Source organism: Ammospiza nelsoni, chromosome 2, assembly GCF_027579445.1.
Source record: "Ammospiza nelsoni isolate bAmmNel1 chromosome 2, bAmmNel1.pri, whole genome shotgun sequence".
NCBI lineage: Eukaryota > Metazoa > Chordata > Aves > Passeriformes > Passerellidae > Ammospiza > Ammospiza nelsoni.
Genome location: NC_080634.1, coordinates 33,712,162 through 33,731,398, shown reverse-complemented (window position 1 = coordinate 33,731,398; position 19,237 = coordinate 33,712,162). Strand labels below are relative to the sequence as shown.

General features: G+C 44.3%; 1 protein-coding gene across 1 annotated transcript; it reads left to right on the top strand.

Annotated features, from left to right (window-relative positions):
• The first annotated feature begins 5,767 nt into the window (after positions 1–5,767).
• On the top strand, positions 5,768–18,146 carry CLNS1A (chloride nucleotide-sensitive channel 1A). The gene is made up of 7 exons (XM_059466620.1): positions 5,768–5,937; positions 8,501–8,637; positions 10,821–10,925; positions 11,660–11,770; positions 12,208–12,381; positions 14,728–14,812; positions 17,342–18,146. The coding sequence occupies exons 1-6, from the start codon at positions 5,789–5,791 to the stop codon at positions 14,793–14,795; spliced, it is 744 nt and encodes a 247-aa protein (XP_059322603.1). The 5' UTR covers positions 5,768–5,788; the 3' UTR covers positions 14,796–14,812; positions 17,342–18,146.
• The last annotated feature ends 1,091 nt before the right edge of the window (positions 18,147–19,237 follow it).

Below are 19,237 nucleotides of genomic sequence, written 5' to 3'. Positions count from 1 at the left end.
TAATTTTTGATGCTTTACTCAGTCTGAGACCTAATGCAGAGCTCTGGCTTCAGAAATATTTATCAGTTGGAAATTATTTCTGGAGACCCAGCAGTTGGGGTATTGAGGATTACTAGTCACTTTGGAAAGTCACATCACTTACCAAGCTCTTCTTTTAGATTAGTATAACTAACTGAGGTAGTTCTAAACAACAAAAATATGGCAGTGATTGTCCCAACACTTCAGAGTAATTTAACTTACTTTGTACGTTGCAGAAGATGTATATGGCTTAGTATAACACATAAATAAAAGGTTGAAGAGAGCTTCTGGGGGAAAGAATAAAACACTCTACAGTAGATGAGTTTTTAGAGTTGAATCTGTGGTGTAAAGCATTCAGATTCAACTGCAATTAAAAGCAAGTCTTACAACCTTGGTTTTTGACTAGCATTTTGTAAATGCTAAGCCCCCACACCTGAGCTGAGGAGCAGGAGAGGGGACAGCATTGCAGTTAAAGGGGCACACGTGTGCCAGCAGATCTGCTGTTGCTCCATACAGCCCCAAAGGTTGCTGAGGAGAGCCGATGGACGGCGCGGCTCCGTTTGTTCGCTGGTTTACTTTGTGCACTTTGCAGCACTTTGTGTATAGTCAGTCTCACTGGGTCCCCAGGTGCAGACAAGAGTCACTTGCTCCTGCTGTTGGGATGCTTGTTCCAATAATGGGGAGATGGGGAATGGATGGAGGGAAGTGGAATGGAATAGTGTGTATGCAAATTCATGCCACTTGCAAGTGAGGTCTTGGACAGGCCTAGAAACTACTTGTGACTTGCTCTTTACAGGCGGGATTTCCAAAGGAAGGTCTCCATTTAGGAGAATCATCCTGATACTCTCCTTTTCTCATCCTGATTTTCAAAGTAACTGGAAAATGTACTTGATGTCTCCTTCCTTGAGGGAATAAATAATGTTCCTCCATCAGTGCAATGCGGATGTAGAAAAAATTAGGATCAGTCCGTAGATTATAATGACGTTTGTCTCCAGAGGTGACAGTCAAAGTCCACACAGTTTGCTTTCTTTATTCTTCTTACTGTGTCCCACACAACTGAACTTGCATCAGTCTGTCAGAACTTAAGTGGTTCTGCAAGGATGAAGTCCTTCTGCAAAGACATATGATAGACCTAGTAACCAGTGCACTGTTAGTTAGAACTGATGAAAGTCCTTAATAGATACTGATCTGCCACTCAAGGCAGTGGTAGGAAAGGAAGTCAAATCATAAAGCTGTAAGCCTTGTTTAGTTTTCCATTTTGTACTCGTTATATGGACTCTAAAATCTTGTACAGTACCTTATTCCTGTCCTATGTTCACTCAAAGGATGCTCCTCCCCCCTTACTGGCATTAAACTGCCACTAAACTGTTGCCAATGCAGTTGCTCCTTCCTGCCCGTGTTTCACAGCGCTCCTGCCTCAGCCAGGGGACAGATGGGACTGATCCAAATGCATGATGTTACCATTCCTGGGTGCAGGGCGGTTCTCACACAGGCACAGATCCTGTCCATGAGACAAACACTGGGGATTCTCAGTGTCCCACATGGATGCTTACCCTCCAGTATTCTTTTGACAACTGGATCAAATCTGCCAGACAGGTCTCTTAAAATTTAAGGTATGCTTACATGAAATACATTTTTGTCTTGCTCCCATGTGCTGTTTGTGTGTTTGCAAAGACACCTTGAGTTCCTTAAAAATGGTCTCCACAGCTGGCCTCATCTTCTGTTTTCTTTCTCTAAAGAATTAACACAGTAAAATTTGGAGCTCTTTATGTAGCATTTAATCCTTGCATTTTTTGAGTCCTGAACCTTGTTTTTTTTCAGTTTGTCTTCAATCATGACTTGCTACAATATCAAAGGGAAAGGACCTGGGGACACACACTGTGTGTGTGGGAAGGGGGGGAAATATCTTGAAAAAACTGGAAGTGTTATTCTTGTTGCACATAAATTGGGTGGTGCTTTCACTGTCTTTTCCCTCCCACTGGTAATACCACGTGCATGTAAAACATGCTGCGTTAAAACTTTTTTAAATGGAAATCATGGTGGCATAGTGCTCAAAGGGTTAACTGCAGTTTATTAACAGCTAATGTTTTTAGATTTGCAGTACACAACTGTTTAAATACTGTATTCCTTGTAAATGAAGTAAGAAAAAATGTTAAGGCTGGTGCCAATATTTTTGTTAATGAATTGTTCAGCGTTGTCTCTCACTACAGTCTGGTCAGAACTCTTTGTGTATAAGCTGGGCCTGAAGCCATTTTATAGCTTGTAGGCCTAATTGTGTAACTTTTCTTTCATAATGGTTTTGTTATAATATCTACTGTCATTTCTTTCATATAAATATGACATGTAAATTGTCATAATAAAAAAAAATTGAAATAACTTGATGTACAAAGTATAATGTGTATTGGAGATACAAGTGCTTTTTAATGAGCATTACACATGCACATGCCTTTTTTAGTTTTAGAGCAAGCACTGAGTAATGACTGCTGTGTATTGTTCCAGCCCATGATGGTGCCACTGCCTGCCATGGGAATGGGCAGCTCCTGGTTTATGTTGGTTTTGTTGCGGCAGCCCAGCTGACAGAACCTTCCTTTCTTTGAGCAGCTCTGGCTGACGGTGGGGAAGACCTGATAGATTTGTTTTTTCAGTCACAAACATTTTCTCTGGGTGTTCCATCTTTTATATGCTTTTTATATCTCATCTCATAGTGATGTTGCAGTCACTTGACAAAAACCAGTGTGCCTGCAGCCAGCACTGTACCCAGGAAGGCTCTGCCAGCAGACAGCCATGAGGTGTCCACGTGGTGCACAGAGGAGCCAGGTTCATTTATTTAGGCTGAGATGTGTAAACCTTGGAAATAATGGGGAAAAAAACAGAAGTCTGAAGAGACACACTGAAGAAGCAGGTGTTCTGACACGTGACAATGGACATGGATGATATTTCAGGACTTTACCAGGAGAAAGTCAGGGAGAAAGAAACAAATTGAAGAAGGGAGTGGCTTTTCTGTGTGAATTCCTGAAGCCTGTCAATCTTTATTTTAAATGTGTCTGTGGCTGCAGTTAAGCTGCTGCCTGTTTCTGTAGTGATGAGAAATTGCTGTGAAATCCATCCCCTTGCTCCACTGCCAAAACTCAACACTTCCATTTTTAACAGATGAACTGGCCACCTTACGGCAGGCAGTGCTGTGGAGAGAACAAGCTTCCCTGGATGGTGACTCCTGCCTTCTGTGCTAAGGTGACAACCCTGTGAAGGTACCTGCTGCTCTCCATTGCCTCTGAACACGGCCCTGGTTGATTAAAAAATCACTGTTGGACATCCAGTGTTCAGATGTCAGTGTGGGGCTGGATCCGAATTCACTTCTTAAAGCTCTTAGAGATGAAGGAAAGTTTTCAGGTAAGGCCATTCTGTTCCACTCTAACTTAGAGGAAACATCTGCCTTCCCCCTCTAAGCTGCAGCACTCAGTACTCTGGTGTGAAGTGTCTGGATTGTGTAAATTAAGGAGGATGTGGATTTCTTCTTCTCTCTTAATGCCTCATCCTCAAAACCAGCTTCCTGCCTGCACTTAAACTATCCCTTTTCCCATTTTCTTTTGGAAGAGTGGTATGCCACAGAAGAAGGATGTGCATTTGCATACTGGAAATTATCTCTGTACTACTCCACTGCAGTGGCTTCAATCTGCAGTAATTCAACCCCAACCACTCAGAAATCTTAATTTATAGTGATCTAAAGTTGTTGTGTGATGTGGAGTTAACTACAAAGGTGGTGAGAACTCTCTGTGGCTGATATTACAGCCACATTAGGTAAGAGGGGGTGAACATCAACAGGAGCATTGCTTTATAGCCACTAAGTGTAGTGAATGGTATTTCCATGTATTTGAATCTCTTCCCACCTGCTACCATAGTCTGATCTGTGTTCTGGGATGAACTGCAAATTTTTGTTTCCAGCTGACCACTTCTCTTGGTGTGGCAAACTTGAAGATGGTTGAGAAATTCCCCTTATGTCCTTGCCTCTAGTAGTTTTTTTCAAGCTACTCCAGCAGTGTTTAAATATCACTTCACTGTGAAATTTGCTTTCATTTTAGTCTAGGTGATTATTTGTATGAGTAACAATTATTTGCATTATTATTTACTTAATTAAAATCCAAAATGGGTAGGCATGGCTGACCAGCTTTCCAAAGCATTGCCAATACCTCAAACTGAGAGAACCATTTTATGTAATGCTCTTTGTTATCCAAGACTGTAGCTAGGAAAGTCCAGAGAAATGAAAGATGGAGACCTAAGTTCATGTTTGTGAGAATCTGTGTTTGCACACAGGTAGCTAAATGACTCCTAAAAAGTAAATTTCAACTGGTAAAAGGGAAGGTTAACATCCATGACAAGCCAACAACTTGCTTTTGGTACATTGCTACAGCAGGAGCATTTGCCATGCTGACAAGTCAGGGAGAAGGGATGTTTGCAGTGATGCTGCTCACTCATGGCATTAACAGGAGCATCCCCTGACAGAGATGTACTTCCCTGATGCATCAGTAATCCCTGTTTCTCACTGCAGTAGCAAGAGAAATGGTGTAAATCCAGGGGAGAAGCAAGGACAGTGCTCATGAGGGGGTAGCAGCCTTCCCATCCCTGAAATGTGCTGTTCTGTGACACCCCCCACTTGCCAGGTACTGCAGTAGTGTCGGGCTCTTGACCCCATCACTGCTGAGGGAAATCAGCTGCATACCCTTTAAGCAATTCAGGTACTTGTGATTTTCCTTTTCTTCTCTGTGTGCATTTATGAGACATTAGGTGCTGATCACCCACCAGAAATTCCCCTTCCAGCATCCAATAATGGTAATTGTGAATCTGCTGTATTTTATTATTATTTATTATCTTTCCCTCTGTCATCTGTCCAACAAGACTTACAGGCTAAAATAGCTGTGGCAGAGATCAAGAAGCATTTGTACACTGCTCTAAAGCACAAGTTGCGATTGTTGTGGTGTCCTGTGCAGGGCTGGGAGATGGACTGCATGATCAATGTGGGTCCCTTCCAATTCAGGATATTCAATGGTTCTGTGACTGCTCTTGGTACTGTTAGATTATAGAACTGAACGTTTTGGGTTGGAAGGGACATTAAAGACATGTTCCAACCATCTTGTTCCAAACCCCCTGCCATGGACAGGGACAGCTTCCACTACACCAGATTGCTCAGAGCCACATCCAACCTTGCATACTTCCAGGGATGGGGGAGCCACAGCTTCTCTGGGCAACCTGAGCCACCATCCTCACAGGGAAAAATTCCTTCACAATAGCTAATCTCACTGTGCCCTCTGTCAATTTGAATCCTTTTTCCCTTGTCCTGTCCCTTCATAGCCTTGTCCAAAGTCCCTCTCCAGCTCTCTTGTGTCCCTCTTTAGGTACTTGGAAGGGGCAGTACGGTCTCCCTGGAGCCTTCTCTTCGGAGAACAGCTCTCAGCCTGTCCCCACAAGCAGAGGTGCTCCAGCCCTCAGCCATCACCGCAGCGCTTCCCTTTGCTCCTCTTTAACAGACAAAGACAACTTAGCTTGAACCTCGCTACCAGCACCCAGAGCTGCGGCCGCGCCGGGTCCCGCGGAACGGGAGCGCGGCGGTGACATCACATCCCGGGCGGTGCCATCGCGTCCCGGGGCGGTGCCATCGCGTCCCAGGGTAGTGATATCGCATCCCGGGGCGGTGCCATCGCATCCCAGGGCGGTGCCATCGCGTCCCGGGCGGAATCGCATCACAGAGCGGCGCGTTCCGCTTCCGGCGGCCGCGATGGTGGAGCAAGGAGGCGGCGGCGGCGCCATGAGCTTCCTCAAGCGCTTCCCGCCGCCGGCCGACGGCGTCCGCCACCAGCAGCCGGACACGGAGGCGCTGCTGGCGGGGCGCAGCCTGGGCTCCGGCACCCTCTACATCGCCGAGAGGTGCGGGGACACGGGGGTGGGACCGCCCGGGGCGGCCTGAGGAGCCCGGGATGGGCGCTCGGGTGAAGGGGCCGTGATGTGGGGGAAGCCCTCAGGGTCTGTGAGGCTCTGCGGGCCGCCCCGCTGCTCCTGCTCGTTTTAAAGCCGGCAAGAGGGAGCAGCACCCCAGGGACCCGGCTGGCTGGGGCTCCAGGGCCGGCCTGGATGGGACTTGGGGCAGCCTGCTGTAGTGGCAGGTGTCCATACCCACGGCAGGGGCTCGGAACGAGATGGCTGTAAGGTTCCTTCCCACCCAAACCATTTTGTAAAACTCAGCACGATGGAGAAATGTGCACTTGTAGCCCAGAAAGCCAGTTGTATCCTGGGCCGCAGCAAAAGCAGCTTGGCCAGCTGGGCAAGAGAGGAACTTCTGTCCCCTGCTTTTGTGAGACCCTGCCTGGAGTGCTGTATTCAGCACTGGAATCCCCAACATAAGAAGCACCTGGAACTCTTGGAGCAAGTCTGGCAGACACCACAAAGTTGATAAGGGATTTGGAACACCTCTTCTATGAAGACAGGATGAGAAAGTTGGGGCTGTTCAGTCCAGAGAAGAGAAAGTTGTGTGGAGACCTCATGGCAGCCTCCCAGTATCAGAAGGGGCATGCAAGGAGGGCAGAGAGGGACTCTTTGATAGGAACTGTAGTGATAGGACAAGGAGGAATGGCTTCAAACTAAAGAAGAGCACTAGATTGGTTATTAGGAGAAAATTCTTTACTGTGAGCAGGGTGAGAGCCTGGTACAGGTTGCCTAGAGAAGCAGTGGATGTCCCATCCCTGGAAGTGTTCAAGGTCAGGTTGGATGTGGCTCTGAGCATCCTGGTGTAGTGGAAGGTGTCCCTGCCCAAGGCAGTTGATCTTTCAGGTCTTTTCCAGCCCAAACCATTCTGTAATTAAAATAATGGCAGCTCTTCTCTTTTGGCAGGGGAGTAAACAGGGCTGTTGGGTTTCTGCTGTTAATAACTACTCTGGTTCTGTGAAGTCTGTCATGTTGCATTAATCATGTGCAGACTGTACTTACTAGGCAGAAATCAGTCTGGTTATTCTGGAAGATGTTATCTGAGCTCTTTATGGTCTCCTTTCAATTCTCCCTGCATTGTATAGCTCAGGGAGACAGCTTGATGATTAAAACAATGTAATTTTCTTTAACCATGGAGAAGTACTCATAATATATTGTGCAGTTGAAGAACATTGTTGGAACAAAAGCATAATTTAAAAAGTGCACTTCTAAAAACCTCAGACTAGGAAACTTTTATGAAATGGCCAATATTGTCAGAGGAGCTTTTGCCCTACCTGAGCTTGTTAGTGCTGTGTTGGAGAGGAATCTCCCTGGAATTTTGTTCACTGTTTTATTTTGTTTGGTTGCAGCTACCAAGACTTCTCTTTGTGAGGTATCTTCTCTGAGGAGGTGTAATGTTGAGTTTCCTTGTAAGTTGCTTTCAGTAGACTTTTGTGTGAGGCACCTGCAGGTCTGCCAGCTTCTTCTCCATGTGTTTCAAGTGCACCACAGAGCTTTCACCAGAGTCGCTTGTTGGGATGAACAGAAAACACCAGTGTTTGCAGGAATGGCATGGGAGAACTGGGCATCCAGGAGCAGAGTGTGGCTCTTGATCCATGTACCCCACCGGCAGCTGTAAACATTGAGGACTGGATAGTTGAGGCTAGGAAATAAACTCCTTGCTCCCTCTGTACGAGCTCTTGCTCTCAGCCAGATTTTGCAAGGCCAGGAGTCTTCTGTGAACTTCCCATTGGTTTTGTCCCACGACAAAAAGCTTGTGAATGCTGAGTTTTGCGCATGGTGGAGGTCTTGCTTTCTGGCACTGTTTCTGTTCACTGTGTGACATCATTGATTACAGGCACCCAAATCTAGTTTGAGTGTGATTTCTCAGTGTGTAGAAAGATGTTGATTGCTCTGATACAAAGGAGACAGCATCCTGGTGGTGACAACCTGTGCTATCTCTTGCTGTGGTTAGGGATGACAGTGAAAGTGGGGAAAGCAGAGGCTATGGCACAGAAATTGTGACTGGAGGAATACCCATAACCTGGCTCTGCTGATCACAGAACTGGCTGTTTTTCTACCTACAGGCTATACACACATCAGATCTATAATCCTCTAGGAATTATGACACTGACCCACCTTTCAGTGTCCTCTTTGTCTTGGAAAACCACATTTAATAGCTTGAGTTACAGATCACACTCTGGAACCTCTGTAGCTGACTTTGGAATGATAGATATCTGCAGGGAGAAGAAGATGGAGAGTCAGGGAGGAAAATTCAGCATTTAGTGCAAATGTGATAAAGCTGTGGTGGGTTTCGGGTTCTTAGCTTCACATTCTTCTTTTACCTCAGCCATCAGTTAATGCTCTTGCAAAGTCCTGTTCAGGCAGGTCCAGGACTGTGTGTGCCCGCAGGGTGGGTGGGCTAAGTGCCTTGTCCACAATTGCTCATGTTTTGGGGTTGGTTTGCTTTTCTGCATACTGTCCTCTGTTAGTTTCTAACTTGTCTCTTCTTTTTCTCCTCCCTCATTAGTCGCCTGTCTTGGCTGGACAGCTCTGGAGTTGGCTTCTCCCTGGATTACCCCACCATAAGTTTGCATGCTGTTTCCAGGGACCTGAGTGCCTACCCAAGGGAGCACCTGTACGTTATGGTGAACGCCAGGTTCGAAGGTGAGGAGTGCTGCTTGCTGCTCCCACGCAGTCCTGAGCGACAGGATTTCCTCCTCTGTAGGAGGAAGTGTTCATTTTAAGTAATTGCTTGTATTTTCTTGTGTATTTTCCTGAAGGGTAGTCATTGTAGAAACACAGCTTAGCATTTGTTTAGAGTCACTTTGCAGTTCTGCTCTCAGCTTGTGGCTGTGTGCACTGAAGTTGCTGAGAATCAGTTCTCTGTCCTCTTACACTGTTCTAAATAATTTAGTTCCTCTGCCAGTCTCCGTGTGATTCCATCTTGAGTATGCTTTTTTCCTTATTGAATTTATGTTAATGTTGCTGCCCTCTCCAGGCTTGATGAATTCCTGCTGTTTCACAGCCAGGGAACTTTTCATTCATTTTCTCCCACAGCTTGGTTAAATACAAACAAGAAAAGGCAATAGGTCATGTTACCAGGCTTTAATGAATCTTTGTAGATGGCCCACAAAACACATCTTTTTGACCATTCTTGCTTTGATGTAGAGAAAGCAAGCTCTCTGTTTCACTGTTTGTATGAAGGTAGTATTTTTTTTTTTTTTTTTTTTTTTTTTTTTCTTCTGGTATACCTGGTAATATTTCAAGTGTGTCAAAAACTGCTGTCACAATTGGAGATTAAATGGGTGTTAGGTCCTGAGCAGGTCTCCTTTTCCCCTTCATGTCTACTGGTCATCACAGCTAAAGGTTAAAATCTGGCATTTAATTTTTTTTTAGTGTATCCAGAAAGTAATGACAAGACTCTGAGGAGATGGAGATGCTTTTAAGCTATTAGTGCATTGTTTCCTTCTCTTATGTTACTAATGTTCTCTGACAGTCTATCACTACAAATAATAAGAGGACATTTGCATATGCCTCTTGGTTCTTCTTCCTCATTTTCCTTTAACTGTGGTTATTTTGAAGTTAAAAGGGCCTCGTCTGAAGAAAGATACTGTTTGTAGCTTTTAATTTATTCTAATTATGGCATTTGAAAATATGGATATCCTGTGAAAGTCTTTAATAGAGTGATTTTTTATAGGTATTTTTGTGGGTATATTTTTTAGTATATCATCTCTGCCTACAGTAAATCTTCCACAAGAGATAAGTTTTACTTTTCAAAGTCTAGCCCTGGCCTGCAATTTTAACTGCTGAATAGTGTTAATCCTTTCCACTTAGTTGGCTTCAGGAGTTTTCATCCACAGTTGTGCAGGGTACATTGTGTTCTTCCTCTCAGAGTTTTGCGTGTGCTCTCTGTGTGTTTGTGCCTTGTCCTCACCCCTTTTTTAGAAAAAGGCACTCAGAGCTTGACTGCATTGAAAACAAAGAGCTGGACTCAGCAGTAACAAGCTGTGCCTGCAGGGGTCAGTTGGAAAAGAAGTGGGTAGCTTCCCTGCACACTTCATTTTTGGGGCAGCTGCCTGGCAGCTTCTTGGTGTCTTGTATTCTTGGTGGTGCCGGTTTTGTGTGTGATTTTGAGTGGTGCCACTCTCAGTGGCACAACCTCTTCTCCTGTAGAAAATAATTGTGCACTTCTGAGGCAGTCAGTGCCGTGTCCCCAGCCCTGAAATGAGGAACTCAGCCATTTTTGTCGGGTTTTTATTCACAGAAAGTAAAACACTGATGCTTATTTATTCACATAGATGGTGTACAGAAGTCAGGAAGCACTGGAACTGTCACTGGTTCTGGGTGCGCTTTGTATTTCTGACATCTTTCTGGCTGACTGGGAATGTTGGAAATGGAGCAGAGATCCTCTGCATATGTCAGAGTCCTCTGTAAGGGTCCATACTGGAAGCTGGCTGATTTTGTGACAGTAATGTTAAGGATCCATTAAAAAATCCATGTGATTTAAAAAATGATAAAAGGGAGTTTGAGCATTGTTGTTTGTAATAAGAATCAGGCAATTTTCCTGAAATACTTGAGTACATTGTGTGACCAGTACAGAAATCTTAACTCCTTAAGTTATGAATGGAGAAGATTTCACATGTGTTGCAAGTGTTGTTGAGAGGGCCTCATTTATCCATGTGGGTCTTGGAGTGTCACATGGATTTTGGGAGAACAGAGTGGAGGTTTTGTGCCCCTCCTAGACTTTCTGATTTGATTATGTGTGTGTTCCTGAAAGAATAAATAAATGTGACTTTTTTTTTTTACAAAGTAAACATGTTTCATCTAAATCTTTCGATTTCTTAAAGAGGAGACAAAAGAGGCTCCCATGACTGAAGGAGAGGGGGATGACAGCGATGATGATGTCGAACCAATTGCGGAATTCAGATTCGTACCTAGCGACAAATTGGCCTGTAAGTGCAAGTGGGAGCTGTGTTTTACTTCCAAGTCCTGATTATATGTGGGAGACACTTGGGTGCAGAGGTGTAAATACCATGATCCTTCAGTGTCCTTTTCTAATGACTTGATTCCTGTGTGCTGGAAAAAATAAAGCAAATTGTTTTATCTGGCTTGAAAAATGGACTCTTCCAAGCAGCTGCTTCTCAAGGAGAATTCCAGTGCTTTAAAATAGAAACTGTTGAGTATAAATACACATTGTGGATAGTCTCACTTGTATACATTTGTAGAGAACATGTATGGAAAATGTCTTTGTAATTACAAATTCAGTGATATTTGAGTCAGTGACAATTTCATTAGAAACATTCTAATGCCTGGCACTACTACTGGAAAGCTCTCATATCCTCTGGATATGACAATGGAGCTTACAGTTGAATTTAAGTTTTAGGAATCTGATGGATGAAATGCTGCAAGTTTTCCTGCAGTAGGTAACCACAGACATAACTGTCCAGAGATAAAGCTTTGTCATCAATGAAATAATGCAAAAGTGCTGTTAAGAGGCTAAAGCACCAGGCTGAAACCTGATTTGTTTCTTACATGTCTTCTGGCTTGTTGGATGATGTTTTCAAATACGAATTCAGTTGTGGTTCTGCTAAAGGAGTATTCTGACTCCCTCTGATCAGTCAGAGGGGGTTTCTTGCCTGTTGCTTTGGGGTGTTGCTGAGGTTTGTCTTCACTTGTGTTCCTGCAGTGGAAGCCATGTTCTCAGCGATGTGTGAGTGCCAGGCCCTGCACCCAGACCCGGAGGACGAGGACTCAGACAACGATTACGAAGGGGATGAGTACGATGTCGAGGCCCGCGGTTGGTAACAGTTGCTTCTTTTGAAATACCTGCCAGCACTTGCATACCTGGTATCTGTCATAATTGTTTATTATTCATTTTGCCTGAACATCCCTTTTGTCACAGGCACAGTATAGAAATTCATAAATCTGCAGAAAACCTGTCATTCCTGTCACAAGTGACAGGAGTTCAGCAAAAGCATTGTTCTGGCTCTCCAAAGCCCACAGACACAAGGAGCAGCCTTTCCCCTTCCCAGTGGCTGTGCTGGCCCAGGTTCAATGGCTGTGCTGCTCTGTGGTCAGTTCACATTGCTGTGTGTATTCTGTACCTGTGTAAGCAGCTTTTTAATCTGTCAGTTAATCTGGGCATAATTTGCCCAGGTGCTCCCCTATTCCTCCACCTCTGAATGTTTCTGGCTCCTAAACTTAAGTCTGCTAAACATAAACTTGTTTTTGCAGAGCTAGAACAAGGTGACATCCCAAGCTTTTACACATACGAAGAGGGATTGTCACATTTAACTGCAGAAGGGCAGGCCACGCTGGAGAGGTTAGAAGGCATGTTAGCCCAGTCTGTCAGCACCCAGTACAACATGGCTGGAGTGAGAACAGAGGACTCCATAAGGGAGTTTGAAGGTAAGACATGCTTTTGTTTTACTAAACAATATGTCTTCGTCAGTGACACAGGCAGTGGGATGGAGTGCACCCTCAGCAAGTTTGCAAACACGAAGCTGAGGGGTGCACTTGACACTCCTGAAGGATGGGATGCCATCTAGAGGGTCCTCAACAAATGTGAGGAGTGGATCCATGGGAACCTCATGAGGTTCATCAAGGCCAAGTGCAAGGTGCTGCACCTGGGTTGGAGCAACTCCCAGTGTCAACACAAGCTGGGAGATGAAGGGATTAAGAGCAGCCCTGCCAATAAGGACCTGGGGGTGCTGGTGGATGAAAAGTTTCACCTAACCTGGCAATGTGCACTCTCAGCCCAGAACACCAGTCATGTCCTAGGCTGTAGCCAAAGCAGCGTGGCCCCAGGGTGAGGGAAGGCAGTCTGATCCTCTGCTGCACTCTGGTGAGACACCACCTAGAGTGCTGCATCCAGCTCTGGGATCCTCAGCACAATAGGATAGAGACCTACTGCAGTGAGTCCAGAGGAGGTCATTAATATGATCAGGAGTCTGGGGCACCTCTGCTATGGAAACAGACTGAGATAGTTAGGGTGTTCAGCCTGGAAAAGACAAGGCTCTGGGGAGACCTTACTGAGGCCTTTCAATACTTAAAGATGGGGATGGACTTTTATGTAAGGCTGGTTGTTGTAGGACAAGGGGGAATGGCTTCAAACCAAAGGAGGTGAGACTTACATTGTTAAAAGGAGAGATTTTTACCATGGAGGTGGTGAGTGTGGATGCCCCATCCCTGGAAGTGTTCAAGGCCAGGCTGGATGGGGCTTGGAGCAGCCTGGTCTAGTGGGAGGTGTCCCTGCCCGTGGCTGCAAGGTCCCTTCCAACCCAAGCCATTCCATGGTTCTATGATATGGAAGTGGTGGCTCTCCAGTTTGGCTAATCCATAAAGCAGGACAAAGTGAATGTGATGCCATGGGTGATACCTCCCTGCAGAAGCTGAGGAAAACCAACATGCCTCTGGCCCTGTGGGCACCATGTTGCCTGCTGTGGATTGAGGGCTGCTATGTTAGAGTGAGCACTTCAGTGTTAAGAACACTTGATTCTTCTTGGTAGGATTTCCTGGAACTGTGGTAAAGTGAAGTTGATTTAGGATTAAAAAAAAATTAAATGTATCAGTCTACACCACAGTTGGGAAGCATTTTCGACTCTAAATTAGTTGTAGTTTTTATTTGGGTTTGGATTTTGGGTTTGGTTTTTTTTTATACCGTAAATTATAAGTTAACAGTTATCTTGACAGAGTTCAGGGTGAATTCTGAATCATTCAAACACACTGAAACAGAATTATTAAAAAAGATCTATTTTTCTGAAGGATGGTGTCTCTTAATTCTATTGATTGTTCAAGTGTGTATTTAAGGAGTAAAATTTCTTTTTTGTTGGGGGAAAACCATCTGATTTCTCAGACTGTCTTTTGTGTGCTGTTTTCCCTACAATATATTTTCTGGGAGAAGAATAGAAAAGTAGTTTAGTAGTGTTGCTTCTTTTTTTAATATATAAATTGCAGTGCTTTTTATATGCCCTCCTGTTTTTGAAAGATGGAAAATGATCCAGCAGTTGTGGATTTCTAGAAAATAATAACTAATTTCTCATCCACAGGGAGAGGTTTTTAATCTTACTTGTTTTTTCAGTTATGTTCAGGTTTACTTTGTTCTGCAGTTTTGAATAAATTTATGTATAGACAACCATAGGTGATAGGCTCCTGTTTCAGCTGTGCCCTTTGTTTGAAAATTTAGTCAGGTGTCTGAATTCCAAAATTCCAGAAATGAATATAAATTGAACAGCAAGTATGTCACGTGTCTCAGAGTAATCTTCATCAATTTTGTTTATTTTTCTGATCTTACTTGCTACAGTACTGCTGCTTGGTTTGCTGCAATTACAAATATCCGCAAGGCTGCTCAGAGTTACTTTATTTTTTGACATTGTAGCATAGAGCAACCTTTCTTTTCAATTGTTTCAGAATAAGATACTAGAATAAAGTTATTCCAAGGAATCATGAAATTTGTTACACCAAAACTTCATTTAAATCATGAAATAGTTAAAATCCAGTGTTTAAGTCTTTTAATAAGACAGAGTGAGGTGAGATTGTAGGAAGCGGTGAAATCTGTAAATGACTGACCAACAGTGCTGGAGCAAACCCAGAAACTTGTGAGCTCATCAGCGTTTCCTTAGGCTGCTCTCAGAAGTTCAGTGAAGGGGTTTTCTGTCCTGGCCACCTCTCGTCAGCAGAGGGCATCCGCTCTCTTTCCCGTGAAAACGTCATCCCCCATCCGCTTGTTTACGGAGCGCTGGCTGTTTCTTTCAGACGGAATGGAGGTGGACATAGCACCAGTAGTTGCCGGGCAGTTTGAAGATGCCGAAGTCGATCACTGAGGAGGACAGGTGCTGCTGTAAGTTCTTCTGACTTCTCACAGCAATGCTTTTCAGTCCTGCAGAGCCCTCCCTCTGTGGAATTTGTGTAGGGTATGTGATCCTACAGGAAATGTCTCATGATGTCAGGATGATGGTGATATATAAGAAGGAAAAGGGAGCTGTAGTTATGACAAATGTAAAAGATGTTTAATGATCTGTGCCAAAACGCCTATTGGCATAAACCATTACCCTGTAGAGGCAACCTACATGGATGTGCCTGTCTGGAAGACAGGTCAGCTTTTTAGTTGATTTAAGAATTGTCTGATCTCAAAGGCTCTTGGATGCTGGTATATGAACACTGGAGGCATCCCTGGGAAGTTACTGTCTTTAGCGTCTGTTGTTTTGTCCTTGGTGTGTTGGATTTCCCTGGCTGTACCAGGGGGCAGGACACTTCACAGCACTCCAAGTCCATCTCTTCCTTCATTATAAGCAGAGCAGGAACAGTTCCTGGTAAAGTTACTGAGCTATCTGGATGGGACTGCTCTCAGGAGTGAACAGCTAAGAGACAACACCCTGCTCAGGTGGATGTGCCAGTGTGATCCCTTGTCTTCCATCACCTGTTTGCTTTTCTCCTCTAAGTAGCTTTACAAGATGTGCCAGTGGTTCCTCGCTGGTGCTGGGAGGGAGAGTTAGAGCAGCTTTTTCTGGGGCTGTCTGCAGAGAGGCACAGGCACAGTGGGATTGTGATGCCATCCTTGCTTCAGCAGTACTGAGTCTGTATGTGCTGCTCAAGTGGTGCTGTGCTGTCCCAGTTTTTCTGTATATCTCAGAAGGGAGACTGACAGCTCCTACCTTAAAGTGAGTGTCCAGCTATCCTGCTTGAAATGCTGGAGAGAACAGCTGTGGAGCAGACAGCCAAAAGCTCAGGGGAGGAAAGAGGAAAGGGGCACAAAAAGGAGTGTGACACACTGAAAGAAAAATGGGAAAATAGTTGATTACAGTGTCACAAAGAGGGTGCAGTACCCAAGGAGGGCTGTTGTGGAGGGATGCTGTATACCTGCATTCCTCCTCTGTGGCTTATTTTTCTTTGTTGCTGCAGTTCTGAAAGTCTCAGAGTAGTCTTGTGTTCCCTTACTGACCTCCACCTCTGCCACTACTCCTGAATTGGTATTTATTGTCTGGTGTAAGAGCTCAAACTTCCGTAGTTGCATTTCTACCCTGGGAAGGACTTTGCAGAACAAAGAGTTCTTAAAAAAAAAAAAAAAAATTAGATATTGGTTGTCCTGCCATTGGCTGATCTGCCAGTTTGGTAAAGGACACACTTAGAAATCAGAGAAAAGCCTTTAGCTGTAGATCAGGTGCTTCTTAGTAAGTGAATGGAAATTTAGACTCTGATGACTCCATCTCCAAGATTACTTTGGTCAATGGTTTATTAAAACAAAAATCATGCTGTTGAAAAATTCAAATTTGACTGCTTTATCTATTATCCCAGTTAGAATTTAACTGGATTAAGGAGAGTTAGTAGCTGATAGCAGATCTCTAAGAGGCATGAAAGTGCTGGTGGAAGTGTTGTTGACTGTTCTTCTAGAAAAGGACGAAATACACCCAGTAAGAAGTAGTGTTGGTTAGTGGAATTGTTACTCTGCCTTCCATGGTACAGCATGTGACTGTGGGAGATGAATGCTCTGAGAGGTGACTGAAGAGGATTTCCTCCTGTGCTTCTGCTTGTGCTGATCGCAACTGAGGGGCTGATCCCTGGCAGAGCAGATCAAGTGACCTGCATGTGCAGTGTCAGGTGCTTCAGTGACATCACTGCAGGTAGCAGTTTGGGATGGCCCTTTTTAGAGTAACCACCAGCCTGAGTGTGTGGATGTAGTCTAAGGAAGTTTAGGAATGTAGGATCTAAGGCAGCAGCAAGGAACTGAAGGTAGAAAGTGACAAGCACAGCTCTTGGAGGTCTGTGCTAATTGCCCTGCTCAGAGGGTGACTTGGCTCTGCACTCTGTATGTAGGGGTGGAGAGGGAGCATTCTGTGATCCTGTGGGTACTCCATGGAGCAGCTTGGCCCTTTTAACCTCCTGAACTGCAAAATGATCTACAAGGAACATCTTGTTGGTGATCCCTTAGAGAGCAATGTGCTGCCCTGCCTCCCAAACAATGCCCTTGTGTGATGCTCATGTTGAATGCCACCCAAATGAGATGTGACAGTCTCCTGCTGAAGCCCCTGGAGACTTGCTGGCAGTTGGTGCAGGACATTTCCAGTGTTCCTGCAATAAGTGGTGTTTTGTCTGTGGCATCACGAGGCTGCAGCAATTGTTCTGAAGCAACTGGTGTGTCTGCATGGGGTGCAGCAGGGTTTGCCAGGCCACCCTGGTGCCTGCTGTGAGCACATGCTGTCCTTAGCTGACCTGAGTTAGAGCTGCTGCCAAAGGCAAAGATGCTTAGCCCTTCTGAAAATTCATGGGCTTGTAGTAAAGTGCAACCAACAGATAGCTACTACTCTGTGCTGCTTAATAACATTGTATTTTAATGCCAATTATGTAAACTTGGGTGTCTTGTGTCTTTCAGATCCATCTTGTGGCACTTCCAGAATAAGCTGTAAAACCGAAGGCATTGCAGTGACTATCGGGAGTTAACCTTTCTTTTGATGACCTAAGTTTAGACATCTAGGTCTAAAAATGCTTGTAGAGATGTTTAAAACAGGGTTTGACATTTGTGACCACTATGGGGTTATTTAAAAAAAAACCAACAAAATAAACAAAAACAATAAAACCTCTTGCATCTAACAGTTGAATGGGGCTAATCAGGGGTCATTTCATAGAATCACAAAATTATTTGGGTTGGAACAGACCTTAAAGATCATCTGGTTCCAGCCCCACCTGCCATGGGCATGGATGCCATTGAGTAGATCAGGTTGCTCAGGACCCCATCCTAACCTGGCTGTGAACACTTCCAGGAATGGGGCAGCCACAGTCTCTCTGACTAAACTCTCTGGCCTTTTAAAGAAGCCTTTGTAGGAATTCTAGGACTTCAGAAATAAAACTGTAAGTAAAACAGAATTTTAGATGGTCCTAGAATTTTCCATATTTTTTTACCTGTCATTGACTCTGTGCAGTAGAAATGGGAATAGAAATGTTATGACTAAAAGGAAATAGGGTTGGCCAAGGATCAAACGAAAAGCTAAATCAAAACCCCCTCAAGTAACTGGCTTTACCATTTCAGTGCTATCCCTTTCATTTCTCTGAGAGCTGAGCTTGGGTGGTAGAGGAGATGGAATGAAGTCTGTAAGGTCCAGACAAAGAGAACCGTTTTGTGTCTTTGTATTAAATGTTAACATTGTTAAATAAACTAAGATTTTTGTATCTCACAACCAGCTCACTGTTGCAGTTCTCCCTCCTTTACTTCAGCAAGCATCTTGAGCTCTTGAGTTTCAGAACTCTCTTCTGTAACAAAAAAGTCTTCAGTGAAGCCAAAGCCATTTTCACCATTTACCTGGATGTGAGGATAAAAGGGCAGAGCATTTGCAGGGTATGCCTGTGACAGAGTTAGCCAGACACATCCCAAAGTTAGGAACCCAGCTTTAGATTGCCAAGATGTTGGTCCTGCTGGAGCTTTCCCTGCTTCGCCTCTCTGTGGGAAAATTGGAAAATTTCTCTGTTGGAAAATATCAGGAAATTCAGGTTGTGCCTCTCTTCCCCCACTATTGAAATGAAAGTCTGGACCAAACTTCCTCCATTTTCTTTTGCTTTGAAGTTGACCTGTGATATTTTGGGGAGGGGATGGGTGTGAGGTATTGCTGTGTTGGTATATGAACAATTTACTGGCCCTACACTCTGCTTACACATAAAGATGTGATTTGGTTCCAAGGTACGTGCTAATTATACTCATTCTTTGTTGAATATTCATTAGGAATGAATATTCAGTCTAATTAGGGATGTCTTAACAGTGTTGTGAACCACTCATGTGGCTGAATAAATGAGGTATTCAGCATGTTATGCAACAAGACATCCTACAGGAATGTCTTTACCAGCCCCTTTGTATACATACAAACGTTATTGTTAGGAATTCAGAGCTACAAAGGAGGATACAGAGTTGATTTTTGCACTGGCATTTGGAGAATCTTGGCATGGTGAGATTTTGGGACAGGTAAAACTCTTACCCACACCATAATTGAGGGAAAAGGCTCATTGAATTCTAAGTCAGCATCCACTGTTGAAGCAGGCTGGTGGGGGTTTTTTGGTGTGTGAAAATCTGAATTGGATGTGGTGTGTCTGTTGTTTTCCACGTTAAATGGCAGCCTGTTACATACCCTGGCAGATGGGCAAAGTTAACTCCAGGGCAGCTGGACTGTTCACAGTTCCTCTCAGCACTCTCACTACATCCAAAAGGAGAATTTCTGTTGTACTAATGTGGAGCTCCAGGAACAGACATTTTGTGATGCTTCCAGTCAAATCAGTGGAGCAA

Excerpts from the sequence above, each read along its gene's own strand:
- CLNS1A (XM_059466620.1), top strand. The coding sequence starts at position 5,789 with ATGGTGGAGCAAGGAGGCGGCGGCGGCGCCATGAGCTTCCTCAAGCGC. Across the intron at positions 5,938-8,500 it reads ACCCTCTACATCGCCGAGAG|TCGCCTGTCTTGGCTGGACA; the intron begins GTGCGGGGACAC and ends CTCCCTCATTAG. Across the intron at positions 8,638-10,820 it reads GGTGAACGCCAGGTTCGAAG|AGGAGACAAAAGAGGCTCCC; the intron begins GTGAGGAGTGCT and ends GATTTCTTAAAG.